The following is a 22,984-nucleotide window of genomic DNA, read 5'->3' as shown; positions in this document are numbered from 1 at the left end:
TTTGTTCACAGTTCAAGAAAGGTCCATTAGAGGGGAAAAAAACATAAGTCTCTAACATCTCAAGAAGTTTACAAGTGATCAGAAGGCCTGGAGCGGCATCAAGCCTAGGTGCAGTGGAAGGTCTGAGGGAAATCCCAAGGGGGGAAAAAAAAGAGAGGAACTGAGACCTTCTTTTGATAAAGGAACAGAGAGGGAGTGTGGGTTGTCTTCCTGCTCTATAGGGGAAGGAAAGGGATGGGCCTAAGTCATACTGAGACCTTATAAGGAGGCAACTCAGCAGTCCATCTCTTGGCAGTCCATCTCTTGGCTGGGTTCTGCCCTTTCATTCTGACCTCTGACCTGGAGGAATCCTCTCCCTATTTTTACTTAGATGTGGTGGTTTTGCCCAGAACCACCCCCATCCCCCAGGCACCAGAAGCAGGATAATGACATTCCTTAGCTCTCTTCTAACCTTTGCTCCAGGTCCCTCAGCTCTGACCCTTGACCTCCAAACCCCTAGTCTCAAACTAAAAAGACCGCTTTCCTCTGCTCATTCGAATTCTAGTTTCTCCTTTTTTTCACTTTTAAGCCCGCCCCTTACTCTCCGGGTCCAGACCCAGGAGAAGTTCCCTCTTTACCCTCTTCCTCAGCAGACAAGTCTCACTTCTACTTTCCTGTGCCCTCGGACCTCAGTCTTTCCTTTCTAACTTCCCAAGACAGGGGTCTGCTCCAGTTCTCCGTGCCTCAGTGCTCACCTTAGAACCGCTCGTCCCGCTGCCGTCCTTGGCCCGGTACTGAGTCCGGGAGAACTCTTCTAGCAGCTCCCCGAGCCCCGGCTCCTGAGGCGGTGGGTTGCCTGAAGAGGCTGAGGACCCTGCCGAGGCGGCGGCGGCGGCCCGAGCGCCAGCCATGGTCCAGCCCCACGTCCCCTCAATGCGCCTCAGCCGGGCCCATGGCACCTGGCGGCACCGACTGCTACTCTGGAACCTCGCGAACCGCCTCAGCCGCCGCCTTCTTCTTCCACTTCCGGCCCCGCCCCACTCCGCCGGATGTTTACTCTGGTCCTGGCCAATCAGAACCCGGCACTCGCGCCTTACCCACGACTACCGGCCCACCCGTGACGCGGAGCGATCCAAGTGGTCTCCGGGAGGGGGCCGCAGCCACTCGCAGCTGTTGGGGCTCCGCCCCACGGGGTTTCCCCCGGGGAAGCCGGGCTGAACCATCGGGACTGCGGCGGGAGGGGGTAGTAGGAAGAAACCAGGAGAAAGCGGAGAAAAGTGGAATGAACCATTATAGAGAGAAGGGAAGGCACCAAATTAGCCTCGGCAACCATAATAGCAGTAGTAACTAATATCAAAACAGCATTTCATAAAGCACTTTTCTGCCACTGCTCTTCACAACGTCCTTATGAGCATAGTGCACTATATGGCCAACCATAGTTTATAAAGAAATCCTATATTGTGGAGAAATCAAGAAGGTATGAAAAGCGCTGTATTCTTTTTTTTCTCTCTCTCTCTAATGGAATATTTCAAATATTCAGAAAAGGGGAGACAGTAGTATACTGGAACCTCATGTATCCACCACAGTGCTCAACAATAATTGGCAAATGCCAGTCTCTCCTAATTAATGAATTTTGGGGGCGCGGGGGTACTGGGGGTTGAACCCAGGGGAGCTCTACTGTCTGTAACAGTGGTCCACTTTATGCTTTGAATGTAATCGTTGCTTCTCTGCCACTGCAATTTATGTTTTTTTTTTTCTAATATTTATTTTTTAGTTTTCGGCAGACACAGCATCTTTGTTTGTATGTCCACTTTATGCTTTGAATGTAATCGTTGCTTCTCTGCCACTGCAATTTATGTTTTTTTTTTTCTAATATTTATTTTTTAGTTTTCGACAGACACAGCATCTTTGTATGTGGTGCTGAGGATCGAACCCGGGCCGCACGCATGCCAGGCGAGCGCGCTACCACTTGAGCCACATCCCCAGCCCCTGCAATTTATGTTTAAAATGGACATATTTCTTTCTCTTCCTCTCTCCCTAATCTCTCCCTAATCTCTCCGATCCCTAATCTTTGGGGAAACTGCTTTACCTTTCTTCCCCATTCTAGGCAGATTTAGCTATCCTTGAGTACAGGTCCACTATCAGACTTTAGGGAAGATACCAGAAGATCTCTGAAAGGACTGCCTCCCAAATTAACAAGTGAATTACAACTCCAACAGGGAACAGGTGGAATTTAGCCTTTGAATCACCTCTTTAAAAGCCCCCTCCCTGTTCCTGCTGATGGGCAGAATCACAGCCTTTGGGACAGGAGTCCCTGATGTTTCTTCTTTGCTGGCAAAGCAATAACCCTTTCCCCTTTTTCTCAAAACCATGTCCTTATTATCGGATTGCCATTAGGGACAAGGACGCTTTCGGCAACACTACCGCTGAGTTTTGTCTCCAGCCCTTTTTATATTTAATTTTGAGACTGGGTCTTGCTAAATCGCTGAGGCTGGTCTCCAAACTGTGAGCCTCCTGCCTTAGCCTCCTGAGTTGCTAGGATTACAGGCAGCATTCCTCTGTGCCTGGTTCTTTCATGAACTGACAAACTAAATGAATCAGTTTATCCTAAGACACACAAAAATAAAATAAGCAAAAACAAGTAAAAGGAATATATGAAAATATAGGCAAAATAGATAAAAAGAAAATTCCTCAAGCACACAGCACTGGTAAGGACCCAAACACTATCCACAGTGAAATTATCCAAAATGGTCAGTGGCCAAAAATGGTCAGGACCAAAATGGTCCATTCAAAGTGACACTTGAATGGGTCTGAATTGCCACCAGTTGTCAGCAATGAAGTAAAGGATTTGTTTTATTCACTCAGGCAGGATGTTGATCAACTAATGCTTTTGCAAAATAACCGTCCCCAGAGTGGCATCTTAGTGAGCAGTGTGAAGGAACTGGAATTTATGGTTCCAGAAGGTTTATTCACTCAACTTCTAGGTGTCAGTTTTTGGAGGGAAAGTTCCAGGAAATCAACTATTGCACACAGTTTTCCTGTGGCTATCAGTCAACCGATTATCAAGTGAAACTGTCAGCTGCCACTTGGCTCAAAGCTTGTTTTACTAGAGAAAATTCAATATGGAGTTAGTGATGTCAAAATACAGTCCCATTAATCATAATTAAAACACCAGTTTTTCTCAGATTCACAAGAGGCATAACAAGGCAAAACATGAATCATACCTGTCCACTGTCAGTCACTACACATTCCCCAACTAGATAATCACTATCTTGACTTCTAATAGTGTATATTGTTGGTAAAGATGGTGCCCAGAGCGCTCAGGACGCACTGAATGGCGCGCGAACCATCAACTCCAATCCCTGTGAATGGCTCGAACTTTGAATGGCGCACCTCCAATCCCTGAAGTGGCTCGAACTCTTGGCCAATGAAGAAGTAACAGCCTACTCGCCCTGCTCCTCCTCATCCCGCATTGAGCATATAAATATCAACACCCTGTTGGGGGGGGGGGTCTCTCTCTCTCCACCCCCTTCTTTTCTGCAACTGGCCACTACAGACCCGCTAATAAAATCTCGGACAGGTAAACAGTTGTTTCGGCTTGTTGAGTTTACAAAGTTTTTTTCTGCCTTCGTACATATATTAGTTGTGTTTTTGAACTTTAGTCAAATGAAATCATAATGTGTACTCTTTTTTATATAGAATTCTTATGTAAAAATATTTCTGTTACTTGTACATGCACACAATTCATTCATTCATTCATTCATTCATTCATTCTTTTATTTATATAAGGTGCTGAGGATTGAACTCAGTGCCCCACATGTGCTAGGCAAGCACTCTACCATTGAGCTACAACCCCAGCCCCATAATGTGTATTCTTTTGTGTTTAGTTATTTTCCTTCAACATAATGTTCTTAAGATTAGTCTATTTTTTGCATGTAATGGTAGTTGTTCATTCTCAGTGTTATGGCATTGAATAAAAAAAATGACAATTTTTTTTCTTTAATTGCTGATGGACATTTATATAGTTTATATGTTTTGGGCTAATAAAAATAGTTCTGTGGGGCCCAGCACAGTGGTGCAGGCCTGCCATCTCAGTGGCTTGGGAGGCTGAGATAGAAGGATCGAGAGTTCAGAGCCACCCTCAGCAATGGTGGTGAGGCACTAAGCAACTCAGTAAGACCCTGTCTCTAAATGAAATACAAAATAAGGCTGGGGATGTGGGTCAGTGGTTGAGTGCCCCTGAGTTCAAACGATGGTACCAAAAAAAAAAAAGTTATCTAGGGCTGGGGTGTTTGGCTCAGTGGTAGACTGTACAGCTGTCATTCAAGAGGACCTACATTTGAAACCCAGCATTGCACAAAATAAATAAAAGGAACATGGCACACACCTGTAGTCCCAGCTACTTGGGAGGCAGGAGGATAGCATGATCCCAGGAGTTGGAGGGCAACCTGTGTAACTTAGCATGATTCTGTCTCAAAATAATAATAATATAATAATAATGCTCTGTCATGATGGGCAAAAGGTTCGACTTATGCTGTCCAGGGGGAGAAATAAAGAATGTCCACACGCTTCTGTCCTAGTCAATGCTTTATTCACTCAAATCACTCAATATAATTTCACTCTATAGGTTCTTAATCAAGAAAATGACAATCCTTAATGCTAGGCACTGCAATAGACATAATCAATTCACAGCAAACAATTCTAGATTAATTCTAAATTCTGCAAACACATTTAATCATGACAGACATTCCCTCTGCTTGCTAAGTTCAAGTGTCAGATCAAAAGTCTCAAGCCTTATGCTTTAAGTCCAGCAGATGCACACTTACTCAGACCATCATGATCAGGTCAGGAACCAAGCAAGCCTCTCCTGGGGTGGAGCTGACGGCTGGCTGAGAAGGCAGTTAGTCATAGGGAGAAGTCCATTTCTCACTAGAGTTAAGAGGCTGCTGTAGAGTTTGAGGGCAAAAGAACAATACAGAGGTTTAGGCAGATGAGAAGAGTTGGGATGTTAATCCAGGTCCTCATCAGGCTCTCAGGCTTGGGTGCATCAGTGTCAGCTGGCTGAATGTCTGTTCATTTGCTCCATTATTTATAGCAAATTTTGGAGCTTTTGACGCCCCTTTCAATCCTTATCAGCTGCCAGCAGGTCTCTTAGTGATGTCATTTACCCTGGGGTTAAAACATCTGGTCTGGTGGTCCCCACCCTGATCTTTTTGCCTTTCCCTCTTGGTGGGTGCCTTTCCCTCTTATCTGGCAAGGACAGCCTGCCAGAGACTTCACTCTGAGTTTGTCAGGGTGGGGAGAAGTGACTTGTTTGTACCTGAGGGCCATACTGGAGGGCTCTGTTAGGTGTGCCTACTGAGACTGGAGTTTTAAAATGGAGTTGCTTAGGCTCAGGCCTAAGGCCATCCTTACATGATCTTATGAGTTATTTATTTTTTAAGAGAGAGTGAGAGAGGGGAGAGAGAGAGAGAGAGAGAGAATTTTAATATTTATTTTTTAGTATTCGGCGGACACAACATCTTTGTATGTGGTGCTGAGGATCGAACCCGGGCTGCACGCATACCAGGCAAGTGCGCTACCGCTTGAGCCACATCCCCAGCCCCATTTGGTAGATATTTTTGCTAAGCCTAAGCCTATATAGACATTTCTCCTAGGTATCTACCAAGGAGTCGAATTGATGGATTTGATGGTCAATGTGTGTATAAGTTTTTCAGAGTTTTCCCCAGAGGTTGTGTTCATTTCTAGTCCCACATGCTTGCATCTTGCCACCATGTGGTAATTTTCATTTTAGCAGCTCTGGTGAGAATGTAGTGGTTATCTTATTGGGCTTATAAAACACTAATTTTATTTATTTTTAATTTTAGATACCTCCTAAAAAATTGAGAGACCTCCTGCCTCAGGCTCTCCAGCAGCTGGGACCACAGACACATGGGACTATATCCAGCCAAAAAAAAAAATAATAATAATCAACTTTACTGAAGTACAGAGTATGTATGATAAAATACACCCACTCTACTGGGACATGTTGAGAAGTGTTGCCAAATTATAAAATCGCCACCACAATCAGGATATTGAATACTTGTTATCACCTCCCATAAAGTTCCTTTGAGTCTCCTTCCAGCCAACCCCTCTGATCCCCATCCCCAGGCAACCACTGATTTGCTTTCTGTCCCCAGACTCTCCTATAAATGGAATCATACAATGTGTGCTCTTCTGCATCTGGCTTCTCTCAGCATAGTTAATTTTGGTTTTAATTTGCATGTCTCTGATTAATGAAGTTGATCACCTTTTCCACATTTACTGCTGATTTAAATATACACCTTTGAGTAGCACTTTAACATCTTTTGCTCAATTTTCTATTTGGGTTATCTGTATTTTTTTTCTTCCTTTTTAGTTGTAGTTGGACACTATATCTTTATTTTATTTATTTATTTTTATATGGTGCTGAGGATCAAACCCAGTGCCTCATATAAGCAAGGCAAGCGCTCTGCCACTGAGCCAAATCCCAGCCCCATCTGTATTTTCTTTTTTTTTAATTTCTTTTAATTTTTTTAGTCATACATGACAGCAGAATGTATTTTGACATATAATACATAGATGGAATGTACATACATCAATCATATTGTCTATTCTATTCTGTTGCCCTTCCTATCCTCCCTACTCCTCCCCTCCTCTCCCATCCTTTCTTTCTATTCAATCTAATGTGACACACTTTTTTTTCTTTTTCTCATTACAACATCATATATGTATTCTGTATAACAATGAGGTTCTCCTTCCATCTACCGTGCAACTCCCCTTGTCCCTCTTTTTCCCTCCCACCTCTCTTCCCTATTTAGTGGTAGTCTTCTTCTCATGCTTTTCCTCCCTATCCTATTTTGAGTCACCCCCCTTATATCTGAGAAGACATTCGGCATTTGTTTTTTAGGGATTGGCTAACTTCACTTAGCATAATCTGCTCTAAGGCCATCCATTTGCCTGCAAATGCCATGATCTTGTTATTTTTTAGTGCTGAGTAATATTCCATTGTGTATAAATGCCACATTTTTTTTTAAAGAGAGAGTGAGAGAGGAGAGAGAGAGAGAGAGAGAGAGAATTTTTAATATTTATTTTTTAGTTCTCGGCGGACACAACATCTTTGTTGGTATGTGGTGCTGAGGATCGAACCCGGGCCGCACGCATGCCAGGCAAGCGCGCTACCGCTTGAGCCACATCCCCAGCCCGCCACATTTTTTTAATCCATTCATCTATTGAAAGGCACCTAGGTTGGTTCCACATTCTAGCTATTGTGAACTGTGCGGCTATAAACATTGATGTGGCTGTGACCCTGTAGTATGCTCTTTTTAGGTCTTTTGGGTATAATCCAAGAAGGGGAATAGCTGGGTCAAATGGTGGTTCCATTCCCAGCTTTCCAAGGAATCTCCATACTACTTTCCAAATTGGCTGCACCAATTTGCAGTCCCACCAGCAATGTATGAATGTACCTCCCCCCCCCCCATCCTCGCCAGCACTTATTGTTGTTTGACTTCATAATGGCTGCCATTCTTATTGGAGTGAGATGGTATCTTAGAGTAGTTTTAATTTGCATTTCTCTGATTGCTAGAGATGGTGAGCATTTTTTCATATATTTGTTGATTGATTGTATATCCTCTTCTGAGAAGTTTCTGTTCAAGTCCTTGGCCCATTTTTTGATTAGGTTATTTGCTTTTTTGTTGTTTAACTTGTTGAGTTCTTTGTATACTCTAGAGATTAGAGCTCTATCTGATGTTTGAGAGGTAAAAATTTGTTCCCAGGATGTAGGCTCCCTATTCACCTCATATATTATTTCTCTCGCTGAGAAAAAAACTTTAGTTTGAATTCGTCCCATTTGTTGATTCTTGGTCTTAACTCTTGTGCTATAGGTGTCTTATTAAGAAATTTGGGGCCTGCCCCCACGTGATGTATTTTCTTATTGACTTGTAGATGACATTTGGATATTCTGGTTATGAGTCCCTTTTTGAAATTTAGGTATTGCAAATATCACTTCTCATTCTCTCATTTCTTATTCTCTGGCTTGCCTTTTTACTAAGGAACCTTTCCATAATGAAGAAAAGCCCCCCACCCATACTAGGCAAGGAAATCAGAGGCCTTTACCTCTGAGCTGTATCCTCAGACCTTTTTATTTGTTGGTTTGTTTATTTTCAGACAGTCTTGCTAAATTGCTGAGGCTGGCTTTGAACTTGCCATCCTCCTGCCTCAGGTTCCCAAGTAGGTGAGATTATAGGTATGAGCCACTATACCCAGCTAAGAACTCTTTTGTTGTTGTTGTTCTTGTTGTTTTGTAGTTGTAGATGGACAGACTGCCTTTATTTTATTTGTTTACTTTTATGTGGTGCTGAGGATCAACCCAGTGCCTCACACATGCTAGGCAAGTGCTCTGCCACTGAGCTACAGCCCCAGCCCCTGAGAACTCTGTTTTAAGGAGGGAGTGACAGTAGCCAAGAAGGCTGTCCACAAGCCTAAGCACCAGAGCTGGTACCCATCCAAAGTTGGGTGTATTGGTGCACACCTGTAATCCCAGCTACTTGGGCTGAGGTAGAACAATCACAAGTTGGAGGTCAGCCTTAGCAACCTAGCAAGTCTCTGTTTCAAAATTTAAAATAAAAAGGACTGAGGATATAGCTCAGTGGTAAAATGCCCCTGGGTTCAATTCCCAGGATTGCAATCATCATCATCATCATCATCATCATCATCATCATCATCATCATTAATGTAAATATAAATTTAAAAATTTTAGAATCCAGACAAGATCTAAATGTTGCATTTGATATATCTCGTAACTCTTTTATTCCATGATTCTCCCACTGTTTTTCTTCTATCTTTTTTCCCCCTTTTTATCCTTGTTTGTTGAAGAAACAGAATCATTTCTCCCCAGGATTTGCCACTTTCTACCTGTGACTTTTGCATCCCACATTGTCATCTTGTTTTTCTATCCCCTGTAAAGTCTATCAAGCAGATATTAACCCTAGAGTGGAATATATTCAGGTTTAAGATTTGTGCAGCAGAACTTCATAGGTGGTGCTATGTGATTCCTAATGCATCATTTTCTGATTTAGATAAAATTTACCACAGGGCTGAGCAGCATGGTACATGCCTGTAATTCCAGTAACTGGGGAGGCTGAGGCAGGAGGATTGCAAGTTGGAGGTGGGGTGGGGTGATCCACAGCAAAAAAGATTGCTCACAGGATTCAAAAGTCCTCAATCTGATCCAACCGTGGATAAAGTTCTTTATTAGCATGGTGCTGACAACATAAAAATCAAATTGGCTGCAGAATGGTCAAAATAGAGGTTTATAGATTTTACTGACGGGGTCAAATGCCACACAGAAATCACATTAGAAACTGAATCTAGCTGGGCACGGTGGCGCATGCCTGTAATCTTAGTGGCTTGGGAGGCTGAGGCAGGAAGATTGTGAGTTCAAAGCCAGCCTCAGCAAAAGTGAGGCGCTAGCAACTCAGTGAGACCTAGACTCTAAATAAAACACAAAACAGGGCTGGGGATGTGACTCAGTGGTCAAGTGCCACTGAGTTCAATCCCCGATACCATAAGGTACCGTAAACAAAACAAAAAAGAAAGAAAGAAATCGAATCTGCCAAAAGGAACAGCTTTCCAAAATCTAACAGTACTGTGGGAGGTTTTAAAAAGACTAGATTGACCAGTTTGCTTTGTAACCTGGAAATTCCAATGGACTTGCAAAATTTATGACCACACTGGTTTTTGTCAGTTTCTGACCACTGGATATCAGACCTCATTCTTACTTATCTCCACCAAAGAATGCTCAAGTTCATTACTCAGTTTTTTTTTCTTTCTTCCTTCTTTTCCTTTCCTTTCCTTCCCTTCCCTTCCCTTCCTTTTCCACTAAGCCAAATCCCAAGTCCTTTTTAGTTTATTCTTTATTTAATTTTGAGACAGGTCCAGCTAAGTTGCCCAGGCTGGCCTCAAACTTGTGATCCTCCTGCCTCAGCCTCCTGAGTCATTGGGATTATAGGCATGGGCCACTGAGCCTGGGTAGTTTTATTTTTTATTTATTTATTTTTTTTTTTAAGAGAGAGAGAGAGAGAGAATTTTTAATATTTATTTTTTAGTTCTCGGCGGACACAACATCTTTGTTGGTATGTGGTGCTGAGGATCGAACCCGGGCGGCACGCATGCCAGGCGAGCGTGCTACCGCTTGAGCCACATCCCCAGCCCCGGTAGTTTTATTTTTGAAAGAGAAAATTATATCATGGGCTTATTATGTTAAATCAAAATTATAGGAGGCCAAAATAGGACTAAGCTTCTACACTGGGCCCCAACAGACCAGATTAAAAATCAAAATGGAGAGCTGGGGATGTAGCTTAGTGGTGGAGCGTTTATCCAGCATGTACAAGATCCCTGGGTTCAATTCTCAGTAATGAGGGGGAAAAGAAAAGAAAAGAAAAGAAAATGAAGTGGCTCATTGGTAGCACACTTGCCTGGCATGTGTGAGACACTGGGTTCAATTATCAGCACCACATGTAAATAAATAAAATAAAGGTCTATCAACAACTAAAAAAAAAATTAAAGAAAAAAAGAAAATGAACTCACTCAAGCTAAGTCACCCACCTGAAAATAAGCTATTTATTTGACCTTCTGAGAAATCAGGATTAGAGAAATAATAGTCAAATTTCCCAAATAGGCCTGTTTTAATTCATAAAGAAGTTTCCTTTGCCTTAATCCTTACACAAAAGAACTCCCGATCTGATATTAACCAATTAGTTATTTTTCTGTTGTTCTGTCCCTACAGTCCTGCAGTGACTCGGCAGACTGAGGCAGGAGGATTGCAAGTTCAAGGCCAGCCTCAGCAACTTAGGCCCTGTCTCAAAATAAAACAAAAAGGTTGGGGATGCAGCTCAGTGATAAAGCATCCCTGGTTTCAACCCCTGCTACCAAAAAAAAAAAAAAAAAAAAAAAAAAAAGTTGCAAATTGTTCTACAGTTACCATGTGCAAGTCTGACAAATACAGCACTAATCTGTGAGAACTTCTGGAACCATGAAGTGCAATATGGAGAACAGAGCGACACTGAACACCTGACACAACTGGGGAACAAATGCTTCATTGTGCCAGAGTCTGTCACATTTCATGCCATCCGAGGGAAGGGATTTGACAAATTAATTGACTTGTCTTTTCTCTTTTCCAAGTGATCTGCCACTCAACAGCATCTGTCTTGCATATCAGCAGTGGAAGGACCTGCTGAAAAATCACTTGAATGTGATATCATCGTTTCTTCGGAAATGTGGAAGAGCACGTTCCTGAAGCCTAAATGGGCTTAGTCATAAATGGACATTTATAGGGTTATGGGTGGAACGGTGCCAGCACAGAGTGGCCAGATCCCAAATGACACGTGCGAGTTTACAAAAACTTCGTGCATGTGCTTGTGATATTTGGAACCCTCTAGAGTTGAGCCAGGATCAAGGGGCTGCTTTCTAGAAGGAAGGAGGACTCTAATCTAGAATAGAGGGACAGCAGTGTTGAGGCCATAACCTCAGAGCTGGGGCCTAAGGAGACCAAAGGAACAGAAGTCAATGCTCCAGGTAAAGACAATATTTAAGCCTGGTAGGATTTGAAAATGGTTTGTGCTCTGTATCATTGTCTTTTGCCTTCGAAACACAAAATACTATGTCACTTTATAAAGAAAAGAGATTTTTTTGTTTTGTTTTGTTTTGTGTTTTGGCTCATCTTCTGGTGGGTCTAGGGCCTACATCTGGTGATGGCCTTCTTGCTGGAATAGTTCCAAGGTGTCTCAGACTATCCTCATGTCACATGGCAAGAAAGAAGATGAGGGGCTGGGGGTGTGGCTCGGTGGTAGAGTGCTTGCCTAGCACGTGTCTCAGCACCACATAAAAAAAATAAACAAATAAAATAAAGGTATTGTGTCTAATTACAACTAAAAAATAAATATTTTTTAAAAAAGAAAGAAGATGAGTGTGTGTGTGTGTGTCTTCTGGTTCCTTTTCTTCTTTTTTAATTTTATTTTTATTTATTTTTTTAGTTGTCAATGGACCATTATTATTTATTTATATGTGGTGCTGAGAATCGAATCCAGTGCCTCACACATGCTCTTCTTTTTCTTCTCCTCTTTTGGTACTGGGGACTAAACACCCAGAGGCATTTTATCACTGAGCTATATCCCCAGTCCTTTTTATTTATTTCTTCTTTTCTGAGACAGGGTCTCACTAAATTGCTAAGGCTGGCCTTGAACTTGTGATCCTCCAGCCTCAGCCTCTTGAATCACTGGGATTACAGGTAGTAACACTGAACTGGTTTCCTCCTCCTCTTCCTCCTTTCTCTTTCCTCCTTTCTTCTCCTTCTTCCTTTTTCATTTTGTAGTTGTAGATGGAAAACATGCCATTATTTTATTTGCTTTATTTTTATGTGGGACAAAGGGTTGAACCCAGTGCCTCATGTATGCTAGGCAGACCACTGAGCTACAGCCCCAGCCCTTCCTTATTCTTGTAAAGCCACCAATATTCAATATGGGACCTGCACACTGATGATTTTATCTAATCCTATTCACCTTCCAAAGCCTTCCTCTAAATGGTATAGGCCAATTGTTCTCTCTCTCTCTCTCTCTCTCTCTCTCTCTCTCTCTCTCTCTCTCTTGAATATATCTTTATTTATTTTTATGTGGTGCTGAGGATCAAACCCAGTACCTCACACATGCAAGGCAAGTGCTTTACCTCTGAGCTACAGCCCCTGCCCATTTCCACTCTCTTTATACCTCAAGATGTTGGGGTTAAATTTCAACACATGAACCTTTAAAGGTTACATTCAAACCATATCCAAAGCATAGCATCGCCCAAAGGCTCATGTGCTGAAGATTTGGTTTCCAGTGTGGCAATATTAAGAGGTGGTGGAACCTTTAAAAGCTAAGGACTAGTAGTGAAAGATGGTTGGCCATTGGGGGCTATAATGTAGTGTGTGTGTGTGTGTGTGTGTGTGTGTGTGTGTATGTCTCTCTCTCTCTCTTTCTCTCTCTCTCTCTCTTTTTCTCTTTCTCTTTCTCCTCCCTGTACTGGCGATTGAACCCAGGGGCACTCTACCAATGGGCTACACCCCTAGCCATTTTAATATTTTGATACAGGGTCTGGTTAGGTGGCCCTTGCTAGCCTTGAACTCCTAATCTTCCTGTCTCAGGCTCCCTAGTTGCTGGGATTACAGACTATTCCATCATGCCCAGTTTAATGTAGTTCTTGCAGGAGCTCAGTTAGTTCCCATGAATGTGGATTGTTACTAAAAGAACAAGACTGGTTCCTCTGACCTCTCTCTGACTTCCTGTCTCACCATGTAATCCCTTTGGTTTTCTTTGTGTTTCTCTCCTGTATTGTCACCCAGCCAAGTGAACTTCCCCAGAAACTGATCAGATGTGGTCAGCTCATTTTGGACTTTCAGCTTCCTCTTTTCTTTATAAAGCATGTGCCTCATGTATTTTGTTATAGAAACAGAAAACGGCCTAATATAGTCTCTCATTGGTTCTAATCTGACCAATGGGAATTTTAAATACCTTGAGTATACATGAGACAATTTGGGGGCAACTGAATGGTCACATTGTCAGTGGTCTAACAATCAACTAATTTTTCAGGTATCTATGGAGTGCTACTATATGTCAGGCACTGTGTAGGACTCTTAGAATCAATATTGACCAAGGTTAGGGAGATCCTTGAGCTTTGCTCTCTCAGTCTCACAGGGAAGGCAGAAGCTGAATTTGGTAGGTGGAATGTTGAAAAAGAGTAGTTTAGGTGCTTTGGCAATATGTGGTGCTTCTGGAATCTTATCCACAGAAAATAGGAACCAGGAGGCTGAGTTCCCCAGGGAACATCTCTCTCAGGACAGTTGCCTCAGTGAGAGAGGGAATTAATTCTCTGGCCAGACTGATTTATGCCCTCAATTTAATAGCTCAGTGGCATCCCCAGAGACAGTCTGGTGGAATTTCACTTGTATTGCTAATCAAGAACCTGTCTGGTAGATTACTTAATAACAAGCCTCACTCTGATTATTTCTGACCTGGAGATGAATGTTTTAGGCCCAGTTGGAGTCCTCAAGTCTGATCCTTATAAATCACCGGGATGGGAGCAGGGTGTGATGGTGCATGCTTGTAATCCCAGTGACTCAGAGGGCTGAGGCAGGAGGATTGCAAGTTCAAGGCCAGCCTGGGCAACTCAGTGAGGCCCATCTCAAAATAAAATAGAAAGGGCCGGGGATGTAGTTCAGTGCCAGAGGCCCTGTAGGTTCAGCTCCAGTACCCCCCCACACACACACACTCACAGACTTAAACAAATCAGAGAAAGATAGGGATAATTTTGACCACCCCATGGATAGCATCAAGAATCTCTCCATCCTAGTATTGGATATCTCTACAATTTTGTTCAGATGACTCATTCCAGGACTGGAAAAGCTGTTGCTGTTATTGATACATAACATACTGCTCTTATTGACCTTTTTACATAAATATATATATATATATATATATATACACACACACACACACACACACATACACAACTGTAATCTCAGTGACTCTGGAGGCTGATGCAGGAGGATCATAAGTTCAAAGCCAGCCTCAGCAACTTAGTGAGGCCCTAAGCAATTCAATGAGACTCTGTCTCAAAATAAAAAAAAGTGAAAAGGATAAAAAGGACTGAGGATGTAGCCCAGTGGTTTAAGCACTCCTGAGTTCAATTCCTGGTAGAAAAAAAAAAAGCCATGGGCTGGGGATGTGGCTCAAGCGGTAGCGCGCTCGCCTGGCATGCATGCGGCCCGGGTTCGATCCTCTGCACCACATACAAACAAAGATGTTGTGTTTGCCGAAAACTAAAAAATAAATATTAAAAAATTCTCTCTCTTTCTCTCTAAAAAAAAAAAGAAAAAGAAAAAAAGCCATATTGGTATAGATAGATTAAAGTTAATTTTTTCCATTTGTACAGGGGCAACTATATTAAATATGTAAGGTCTTATCTATGTGTGTTTGATTATAGAAACTAAGAAGCAATATTTTCATCTCTCAACCCACCTTCTGATTTTCTTAGGCCCTGTGATCATGGACAGGACCATCTTCACACTAAAAGGATAGAATCTTTACAGCTTTTGATCAGGGATGAAGAACTGAGTCAGTCTCTTCCTCTCTCCCTTCTTCCTCCAGGAAGATATCTGATTTATTCCTACGTATCAGTTGTCCTTCCTGAGGCCATGACAACAAAGCCAAGTGAGTGGAGCCATATGATTGGCAGGCTTGGGGACACACATCCCACTCTTATGACCCAGAGGGAGGAAGGGTAGTTCCCTAAAAGCAGCTTGGTACTATCACCAGAAGAAGGGGAAAGGAATGCTGGGAAGACAAATCTAACAGCTTTTCCATCGCAGCATATACAGATGGCTTCATATACACATTTAAGGACTGATCCCTTACAAGCTGCCTAAACTATTTTAATCCTCAAAAGCACAAATTAATCTTTTTTATGCATTAAAAGCTTTGGAGGCTTCATATATCAGTAAAGAGTAAATTCCACAGGCCAATATAAATCATTCAGAATTTTCCATTCTACTCCTTTCCCCTGCTCTCATCCTTGACTCCTGTCCCTCTCTCCCCTCCCCATTTTTTGGTACTGAGTATTAAACTCAAGTGCACATTACCACTGAACTCCACTCCTTTTATTTTATTTTTTTTTTTTAAATTTCGAGACAGGGTCTCACTAAGTTGCTGAAGGTGTCACTAAGGGCTGAGGCTGACCTCAAATTTGCAATCCTGTTTTAGCCTCCCAAATCACTGGGATCCTGGGATTACAGGCATGTATGTGCCACTGTGCCTGGCATCCCCAACCTTTTTTTTTTTTTTTTTTTTGTCTTGTTCTGTGGTCCTGGGGATTGAACTCGGGGCCTTGTGCGGGTGAGGCAGGCACTCCACCAACTGAGCTGTGTCCCCAGCCCCATCTCCAACCATTTTTATTTATTTTTATTTTTTATTTTTTTTAAGAGAGAGTGAGAGAGGAGAGAGGAGAGAGAGAGAGAGAATTTTTAATATTTATTTTTTAGTTCTCCGCGGACACAACATCTTTGTTTGTATGTGGTGCTGAGGATCTAACCCGGGCCGCACGCATGCCAGGCGAGCGCGCTACCGCTTGAGCCACATCCCCAGCCCTCCAACCATTTTTAAAATTTATTTTGAGATGGGCTATCTAGCAAGTCACACATCTTTCATTACTAGAATATTGGCTAGATTACCCTTGGGCTCCTGTTCTCATCCGGGTGCTCTGTCCAGCATCTCATCCTTGCCTTGGGAATGTATAGTTCCCATCTTGATCCTATGATTCATTATGGACGCACCCCTCCCTGGAGTCAATAAGATACCATTCTTATTGAGAATTCTTACATTTCTTTCCGTAACTGTTCCAAGTTCACTCTTTAAAGTGAAGACACATCCTGTCCCATCTACTCACAGCTCAGCAAGTGCATCTCCAGGATCATCACTTTTTTTCTACCCTTTGGCTTAGTCACTTATAATTAAAATTTAATGATAATCACATTTATAGTCTCTTTCAGTTTACAAAAGATTTTTTTTTTTTTGGTACCAGGGATTGAATTCAGAGGCACTTGATCATTGAGCCCCAACCCCAGCCCTATTTTGCATTTTATTTAGAGACAGGGTCTCACTGAGTTGCTTAGTGCCTCACAGTTGCTGAGGCTGGCTTTGAACTCACAATCCTCCTGCCTCAGCTTCCTGAGTGCTGGAATTACAGGCATGTGCCACCACATGCGGCCTACAAAGATCTTTTCTATCCACCATCTCTTTTTGTCCTCACAGCATCCATGAGAAGAACATGTACTTTTTTTTTCCCCCAGAGGAATAAGACAAGGCTCTGAAGGGTAGTAGCAGTGTCTCGGGCCATAGGCCAGAGGCAGGCCTTCATTCCTGGTCTTGTGGTTCTGATACATGAGAAGTAACTAATTTATTCAGACATACTTCTATAATATAAATAATACATTATATAAGCTCCTGTTCTCACTTTTGGAGGAATATAGGTATATTTAGGTCTATTTTGATTAGAACAACAAATATTAACTCATACTAAGTGTGGTGACATGCACCCATAATCCCAGCAATTCAGGAGACTAAGACAGAAGGATTGAAAATTCAGGGCTAGCCTGAGCAATTTAACTTGACCCTGTCTCAAAATAAAAAAAAAAAAAAAAAAATAGAAAGGGCTGGGGATATAGCTCAGTGGTAGAGTACCCCTGGGTTCAATTCTCAGTACAGAAAAACAAAACAAAAATCTAACTTGGAGTAGTTTAAACAGAACTGAGTTTATTGGCTCACCCCAACAGAACAATCCAGAAGTAGGTTTGGACAGATCTGAGTGTTCAAACTCTATTTCTTACTTTTGTTTCTTTTCTTTTCTTTTTTTTTTGGGGGGGGGTACTGGAAATAGAACCCATGGGTGATTTAACACTGAGCTACATTCCTAATCCTTTTTATTTTCTATTATGAGACAAGGTCTGGCTAAGTTGTCCAGACTGACCTCAAACTTGTGGTCCTCTCCTTCAGCCTCCTGAGTCATTGGGATTACAGGTATACAGCACCACCCAGCTTCTTAGCTTTTTTCTGTATTGACCTTATTCTTAGACAAGCTCTCTGCTTAGCCTATCAAAGGTGGCCACCAATAGCTGTGGCTCACATCAAACCCAACAGAAGGATAGCACCTCTTTCCTATAAACTTCAACAAATAATTTGGCTACAACTCTCAACTCTGTGGCCTGAGTTGAGGACCAAACCTAGAACCAGTCATTGTATCCAGAATAATTTAGTATTTTCATTGTCCAGGCTTGATCATTGGCTCCATTGGCTCCTTCTGGAGAGAAATATGGTGTGTGTGTGTGTGTGTGTGTGTGTGTGTGTGCGTGTGTGTGTGTGATCCTATCAAAACCAGAGACTGAGTGAAGAGGAAAGAAAATTCTTCTTTCTTTTCTCTCTCTCTCTTCCCCCTCCCCCCAGATGGAAATGGAATGCAAGGCTGAGCTACATCCCCTTTATTTGTATTCTTTTTTTTTTATTTTTCAGTACTGAGGATTGAATCCAGTGGTACTTCACCACTAAGCTTCATCCCAGATACCCCCTCCTTTTTTTTTCTTTTTTAATTTTAAGACAGGTTCTTGCCAAACTGCTGAGGTTCACCTCAAACCTGAAATTCTCCTGCCTCAGCCTCCCAAGTGACTGGGATTACAGGCATGTGCCCCTGCGCCTGGCACCACTATTGTCAGAAGTTTTATGGATGGATCTTCACAGAGGGCCTTTGCTCTGTAGAGAGAAATTAGGGTCCCATCTCAGCAAGAACTTGTAGTAGATTTTCCTGTGTGTGTTTTTTTCCAGGATTACCTACCTTGGTTTAATAGGCTGGAAAAAGCAATGATTCATGGCATAGTAAGGAGTAAAAGTGTTTTTGTTTTTGTTTTTTTTTTGAGGGGGGGTTATCAGGGATTGAATTCAAGGACACTCAACCACTGAGCCACATCCCCAGTACTATTATGTATTTTATTTATAGACAGGGTCTCACTGAGTCTTGCTAAATTGCTGATGCTGGCTTTGAACTCATGATCCTCCTGCCTCAGCCTCCCAAGAGTAAGGAGTAAAAGTAAGGAGTAACTTGGTATGTTCAGAGCAGTGTGCAAACCAGGAGCATACATAGTAGGAGGCTCGGAGATGCTCTTTGAGGATGACCACTTCCTTGCTCCCTCTTCCCAGCACCTTCTATCTCCTGCTTGAAGCTGTGAGTTCCACATATCTATTTTACCCATTACTTTCTTCCCAGTGCATAGTGCTTCTGTCTGGCACATCAAAAGGAACCCACATATTTATTGGATGGATGAATAAATTAATGAATTAGGTTGATCAGTCTGACAAGCTGGATCTTCTGTCTGGATTATTCAATTCCTCACCAGTAAGACAGCAGAAGGTTTGGAACAAGATTGTTTCCCTAACTCTTCCTGCTTATGATTCTGGAATAGCAAAGCTCACAGGAGTCAGCAAGGTTGCACTCTCTAAAGAACCAACAGAAGGGAAACCAAATTTATTGAGGACCTGTTTTCAGGCCCTATGTAAGATGGATTCAGATGAGTCTGAGGTCCCAAATTATGGGATTTCATGGATTTATAATTTTTTTTGAAACTTGGAATTGAAATGAAGCTGCTTATTTCTTATTTTGCCAAATAAGGATGTTAAATGAAAAACAAACTCCCATTAACTATCACTACCATTGATTTTTTTTCTCTCATTCTTTCATCTTTTCCTCCCTCCCTCCCTCCCTCCCTTCCTTCCTTCCTTCCTTCCTTCCTTTCATCCTTTTCTGTTACTGGGGATTGAATCCAGGGACACTCTACCTTTTAGCTACATCCCCAGTCCTTTTTATTTTTTATTTTGAGACAGGGTCTGGCTTAGTTTCTAAGGCTGGCCTAGAACTTGTGATCCTCCTGCATCAGCCTCCCGAGTCACTGGGATCCCAAGTGCCAACAAGTCTGGCTATCACCATCTCTTCTTCAAAGAAATGAATTTTTACACTAAGAAAGAAGTACATAGTGAGTTCCCCTCCCACTTGGAGAAACAACATTTGGTCATTTAATATGAATTTTTTTTTTTAGATGGATGTAAATTTCAACAGACAGAACAACCCTGTGTAGGGTCCAGTGTTTGGGACTCACTAACATGAATTAATTCACACACACACACACACACACACACACCTACCTTGAAAAGGGTGTTTAATTTGTTCACTTTACACATGGGGAACAGAAGTTCAGAGAGCCTTAAGTGCAAAGTCTCAGAGATAACAAGTGTTAGCTACTTATGATCTGGGTTGTCTGGGTTGGAACCCAGGTCATCTTGACAGATCCTAAGCTAAAGGCTGTGTTGGAACAGGAAAGGAAATGATTCAAACGGGCTTCAAACTGGCTCCTCCTAATGCTCCTGGGGAGTTTTCAGGCCTTGACTTTGATATTTTGTTCTTTGACAGATCTTTGTGGTGTGTCCACTTCTTGCCTGGCACTGGGCTAGGCCTGGGGACAGCAAGACAGGGTAACCAGCAATTTTCCAGTCCCTTTCTTTCCTATCCGTTGGTATTTGCCCTGGGTCCCTTTCCCTAGGCCCAGCTCCTTGATCTAGCGGGCAAGGAATCCCCACCACAGGCGTGGGTTGTTAACAGTTTAGGGGGTTCCCTCTCCCAGGGGTGTTGGCAGTTTCCTAGGAGACTCTGGGTACCTTCAACGCCTCCAAGACCCAAAGGACTGGAACATACTGGTGTGACTTCAGACACTGCAATAGGTTGTAGAGGAAGTAATTTGGAAGCAAGAGATTCAGTTTAAACCCCATCAAAAAATATCTCGTTCGGCCCCTCCCCCGCTGCCCTGGGCTTTGTGGGGACACACAGCCCTAAACTCAAGACTGGAAGAAGAGAGTCCCTGGAATCAGGAGCCCTACTACGGAGGGGGCTTGCTACTTTGGCCAAGAGACCTCAGGGACCGTGCCCAAGCCTCCCTCTGGCTGCCAGAACCAAGAGGGCCCATCCCCCGTTCCGCCCTGCTCGGTTCCGCAAGCCCGTGCGGGAGCGCGCATTCACCGCGCTGAGCCGGAGCACGAGAGCGCGCGCCTCGGCGCGGGAGCGCGCCCCGGGGAAAACCCGAGCAAGATGGAGGCCGCGCAGAGGCCGCCGCCTGGGCCCAGGCAGCCGCTGCTTGGAGTGCCGAGCCCCGGTGCCTAGGCCGTGCCAGTCCCGGACCTGCTACCCCGGACCGGGCCCAGGTTGGTCTCCCCGCATCCATTTCCTGCGGCCGCAGCCTCCGCGCGCGCCCGGCCTGGGCGCGGGGCAGCCACCCCCCCACACCGCCGGCCCTGCCCGGGCCCTGCTGCTCCCCAGCGTCCTGGGGACAGTCCCTGCCTACCACCTGCCCTTAGCACCCCAGGCAGCCTGCTGGCCCGGGTCCCTGGTCCCTGTGGCCTGGAAAGCCCCTCTCTCCAGTCCTGGCCCGCCAATCCTAGGCTCCCCCAGCCAACATCCAGCCCTGGCTTCTGAGGAGCGTCCCCCACCCCCCCGCCCCGTGCCCAGATCTGCGGTCTCAGCACCGACACCACTCTAGCCTCATCCTAATGCCACCTTCGGCCACCTCCCCCTCTTAGACCTCTCACCAGCCCCCATTTCCTGCCCCGGCACCAGTATCAGCTTCCTAATCGCCCTCTGATAGCCCCGTACATCCTCCCCCCCCCCAAAAAAAAAGCCCCTAGTCCTTCCATAGCCCCTTTTCAGCACCCAATACCGACCTCCTATCTCTAATAGCAGCCCCCATATTCCCTCCGAGCTCTCTATATACGACCCCCGCCGTTAATCCTCTAATTCTGGTCTCCAGCTTCCTTTCCATGTCCCCATGGTTCTCCTTACCCCCAATGCCAGTCCCCAAACCCCCTCCCAACTCTCCCATGACCACTTTCTGGCCTCCCCCGTCTTCCAACTCCCATACTCTCATCCCAGCCCCCCCAACTTTCACATGACTGCTTCCTAAGCCCCCGAATAGAAGATCCTTGCCAGTCCCCCCAGACGCCGCCCCAACACTCTCCTGACCCCCTCCTAGCTCCCCCATACCAGCCCCCGTGTCCGCCAGCTCCGCCCCAGGCCCCGCCCTCGCGAGTTCCTTGACTTAGGGCGGCTTCTCGCGTGCGTCCCCAGCTCCCGCCCGCAGCCCAGCGGTCTGTCCCGGGCCGGCGGCCCCCGCCTGCCGCCGCCGCCGCCGGCCCCGCCCCCGGGCACCATGCTGCCCTCGCAGGAGGCCTCCAAGCTCTACCACGAGCACTACATGCGGAACTCGCGGGCCATCGGCGTGCTGTGGGCCATCTTCACCATCTGCTTCGCCATCATCAACGTGGTGGTCTTCATCCAGCCCTACTGGGTGGGCGACAGCGTGAGCACCCCCAAGCCTGGCTACTTCGGCCTCTTCCACTACTGCGTGGGCAGCGGGCTGGCGGGCCGCGAGCTCACCTGCCGGGGCTCCTTCACCGACTTCAGCACCATCCCGTCCGGCGCCTTCAAGGCGGCCGCCTTCTTCGTGCTGCTCTCCATGGTGCTGATCCTGGGCTGCATCACCTGCTTTGCGCTTTTCTTCTTCTGCAACACCGCCACGGTCTACAAGATCTGCGCCTGGATGCAGCTCTTGGCAGGTAGGGGAGGGGGCGGGGTCGGAACCCCCAGAACAGGCGCCAAGGTTGGGGGTCTCCTTTCTGGAGGAGTCAGAGAGAGATTCTGTTCCTCTGTGCTGAGATACATCCTTGGCCCACCCTCAGCAGCTTCTAGGGAAGGAGATTTAATGAGAGAGACACCTTAAGGCAGCGGGGAGAGTGTTAGAATTGGGTATTTGGGTCCTCATGCGTGGATATATATGCACATTGCATTTATTGATGGGTTAGCATTATGTTGTGGTCTCTGAGTCTCTGTTGGCCGACTTTGTAGAAATAATTTTCTGAATCAGGGCTTTCTCTAGATGTATTCTATTTACATTATGTTGAAAAAAGCATGAGACAAAGAATCAAGAGCTCTAACTTGGACCTTTAACTCACTGACATTAACTTGGGTGTTTCACTTTGCTTCTCTGAGGCTTGGTTTCTTCATCTGTCTGTAAACAGTGGAGAGGATTCCAGAGGACAAATCAAAGAGTATCTGGTAAACTTAAAAAAGTTCTGTAACAAGGGGTGGGGGAGGCTGGCTGTGGTTTCTGTCCAGTCCTAGAGATGTGGGTAGTTGACAGCATCTAACAACAGGGATCTCCAGAGGGACAGTTCTATTCTTTAAAACCCCCACTCCCCTGGCAGGAAGTGTTCTGGTGCCATTCCAGGTGGAAATGAGTCCCTGTGACCTTCTGATGTGTTTGGCTGAGATAGTCATCCTGCCCCAAGTATCAGCAAACGGCCTTTTGGGAATG

The 22,984-nt window shown here is 44.5% G+C and overlaps 2 protein-coding genes across 5 annotated transcripts in view; one reads left to right on the top strand and one right to left on the bottom strand.

Moving 5' to 3' along the window:
* MTMR14 (myotubularin related protein 14) overlaps nucleotides 1–1,032 on the bottom strand; it is a 48,586-nt gene extending 47,554 nt beyond the window's left edge. For 2 of the 4 annotated variants that reach the window (XM_081275906.1, XM_081275907.1), the window contains exon 1: nucleotides 735–1,032. In XM_081275906.1, coding sequence (XP_081132032.1) covers nucleotides 735–890 — 156 coding nt within the window. In that variant the 5' untranslated portion in view covers nucleotides 891–1,032. The remainder of the gene's footprint in view (nucleotides 1–734) is intronic. The other 2 variants (XM_081275904.1, XM_081275905.1) reach the window with 1 other exon arrangement.
* A 19,643-nt stretch (nucleotides 1,033–20,675) lies between these two features.
* On the top strand, nucleotides 20,676–22,390 carry LHFPL4 (LHFPL tetraspan subfamily member 4; the record flags this gene model as incomplete). Its single annotated transcript, XM_081276234.1, has 2 exons — nucleotides 20,676–20,819; nucleotides 21,739–22,390. The coding sequence occupies exon 2, from the start codon at nucleotides 21,821–21,823 to the stop codon at nucleotides 22,388–22,390; it is 570 nt and encodes a 189-aa protein (XP_081132360.1). The 5' UTR covers nucleotides 20,676–20,819; nucleotides 21,739–21,820.
* Nucleotides 22,391–22,984: the final 594 nt, after the last annotated feature.

This window comes from Spermophilus citellus (assembly GCF_964194105.1).
Source record: "Spermophilus citellus genome assembly, chromosome: 19".
NCBI classification, from domain to species: Eukaryota; Metazoa; Chordata; class Mammalia; order Rodentia; family Sciuridae; genus Spermophilus; species Spermophilus citellus.
The sequence above is the reverse complement of the archived record's forward strand: the minus strand, read 5'-3'. Positions and strand labels throughout refer to the sequence as shown.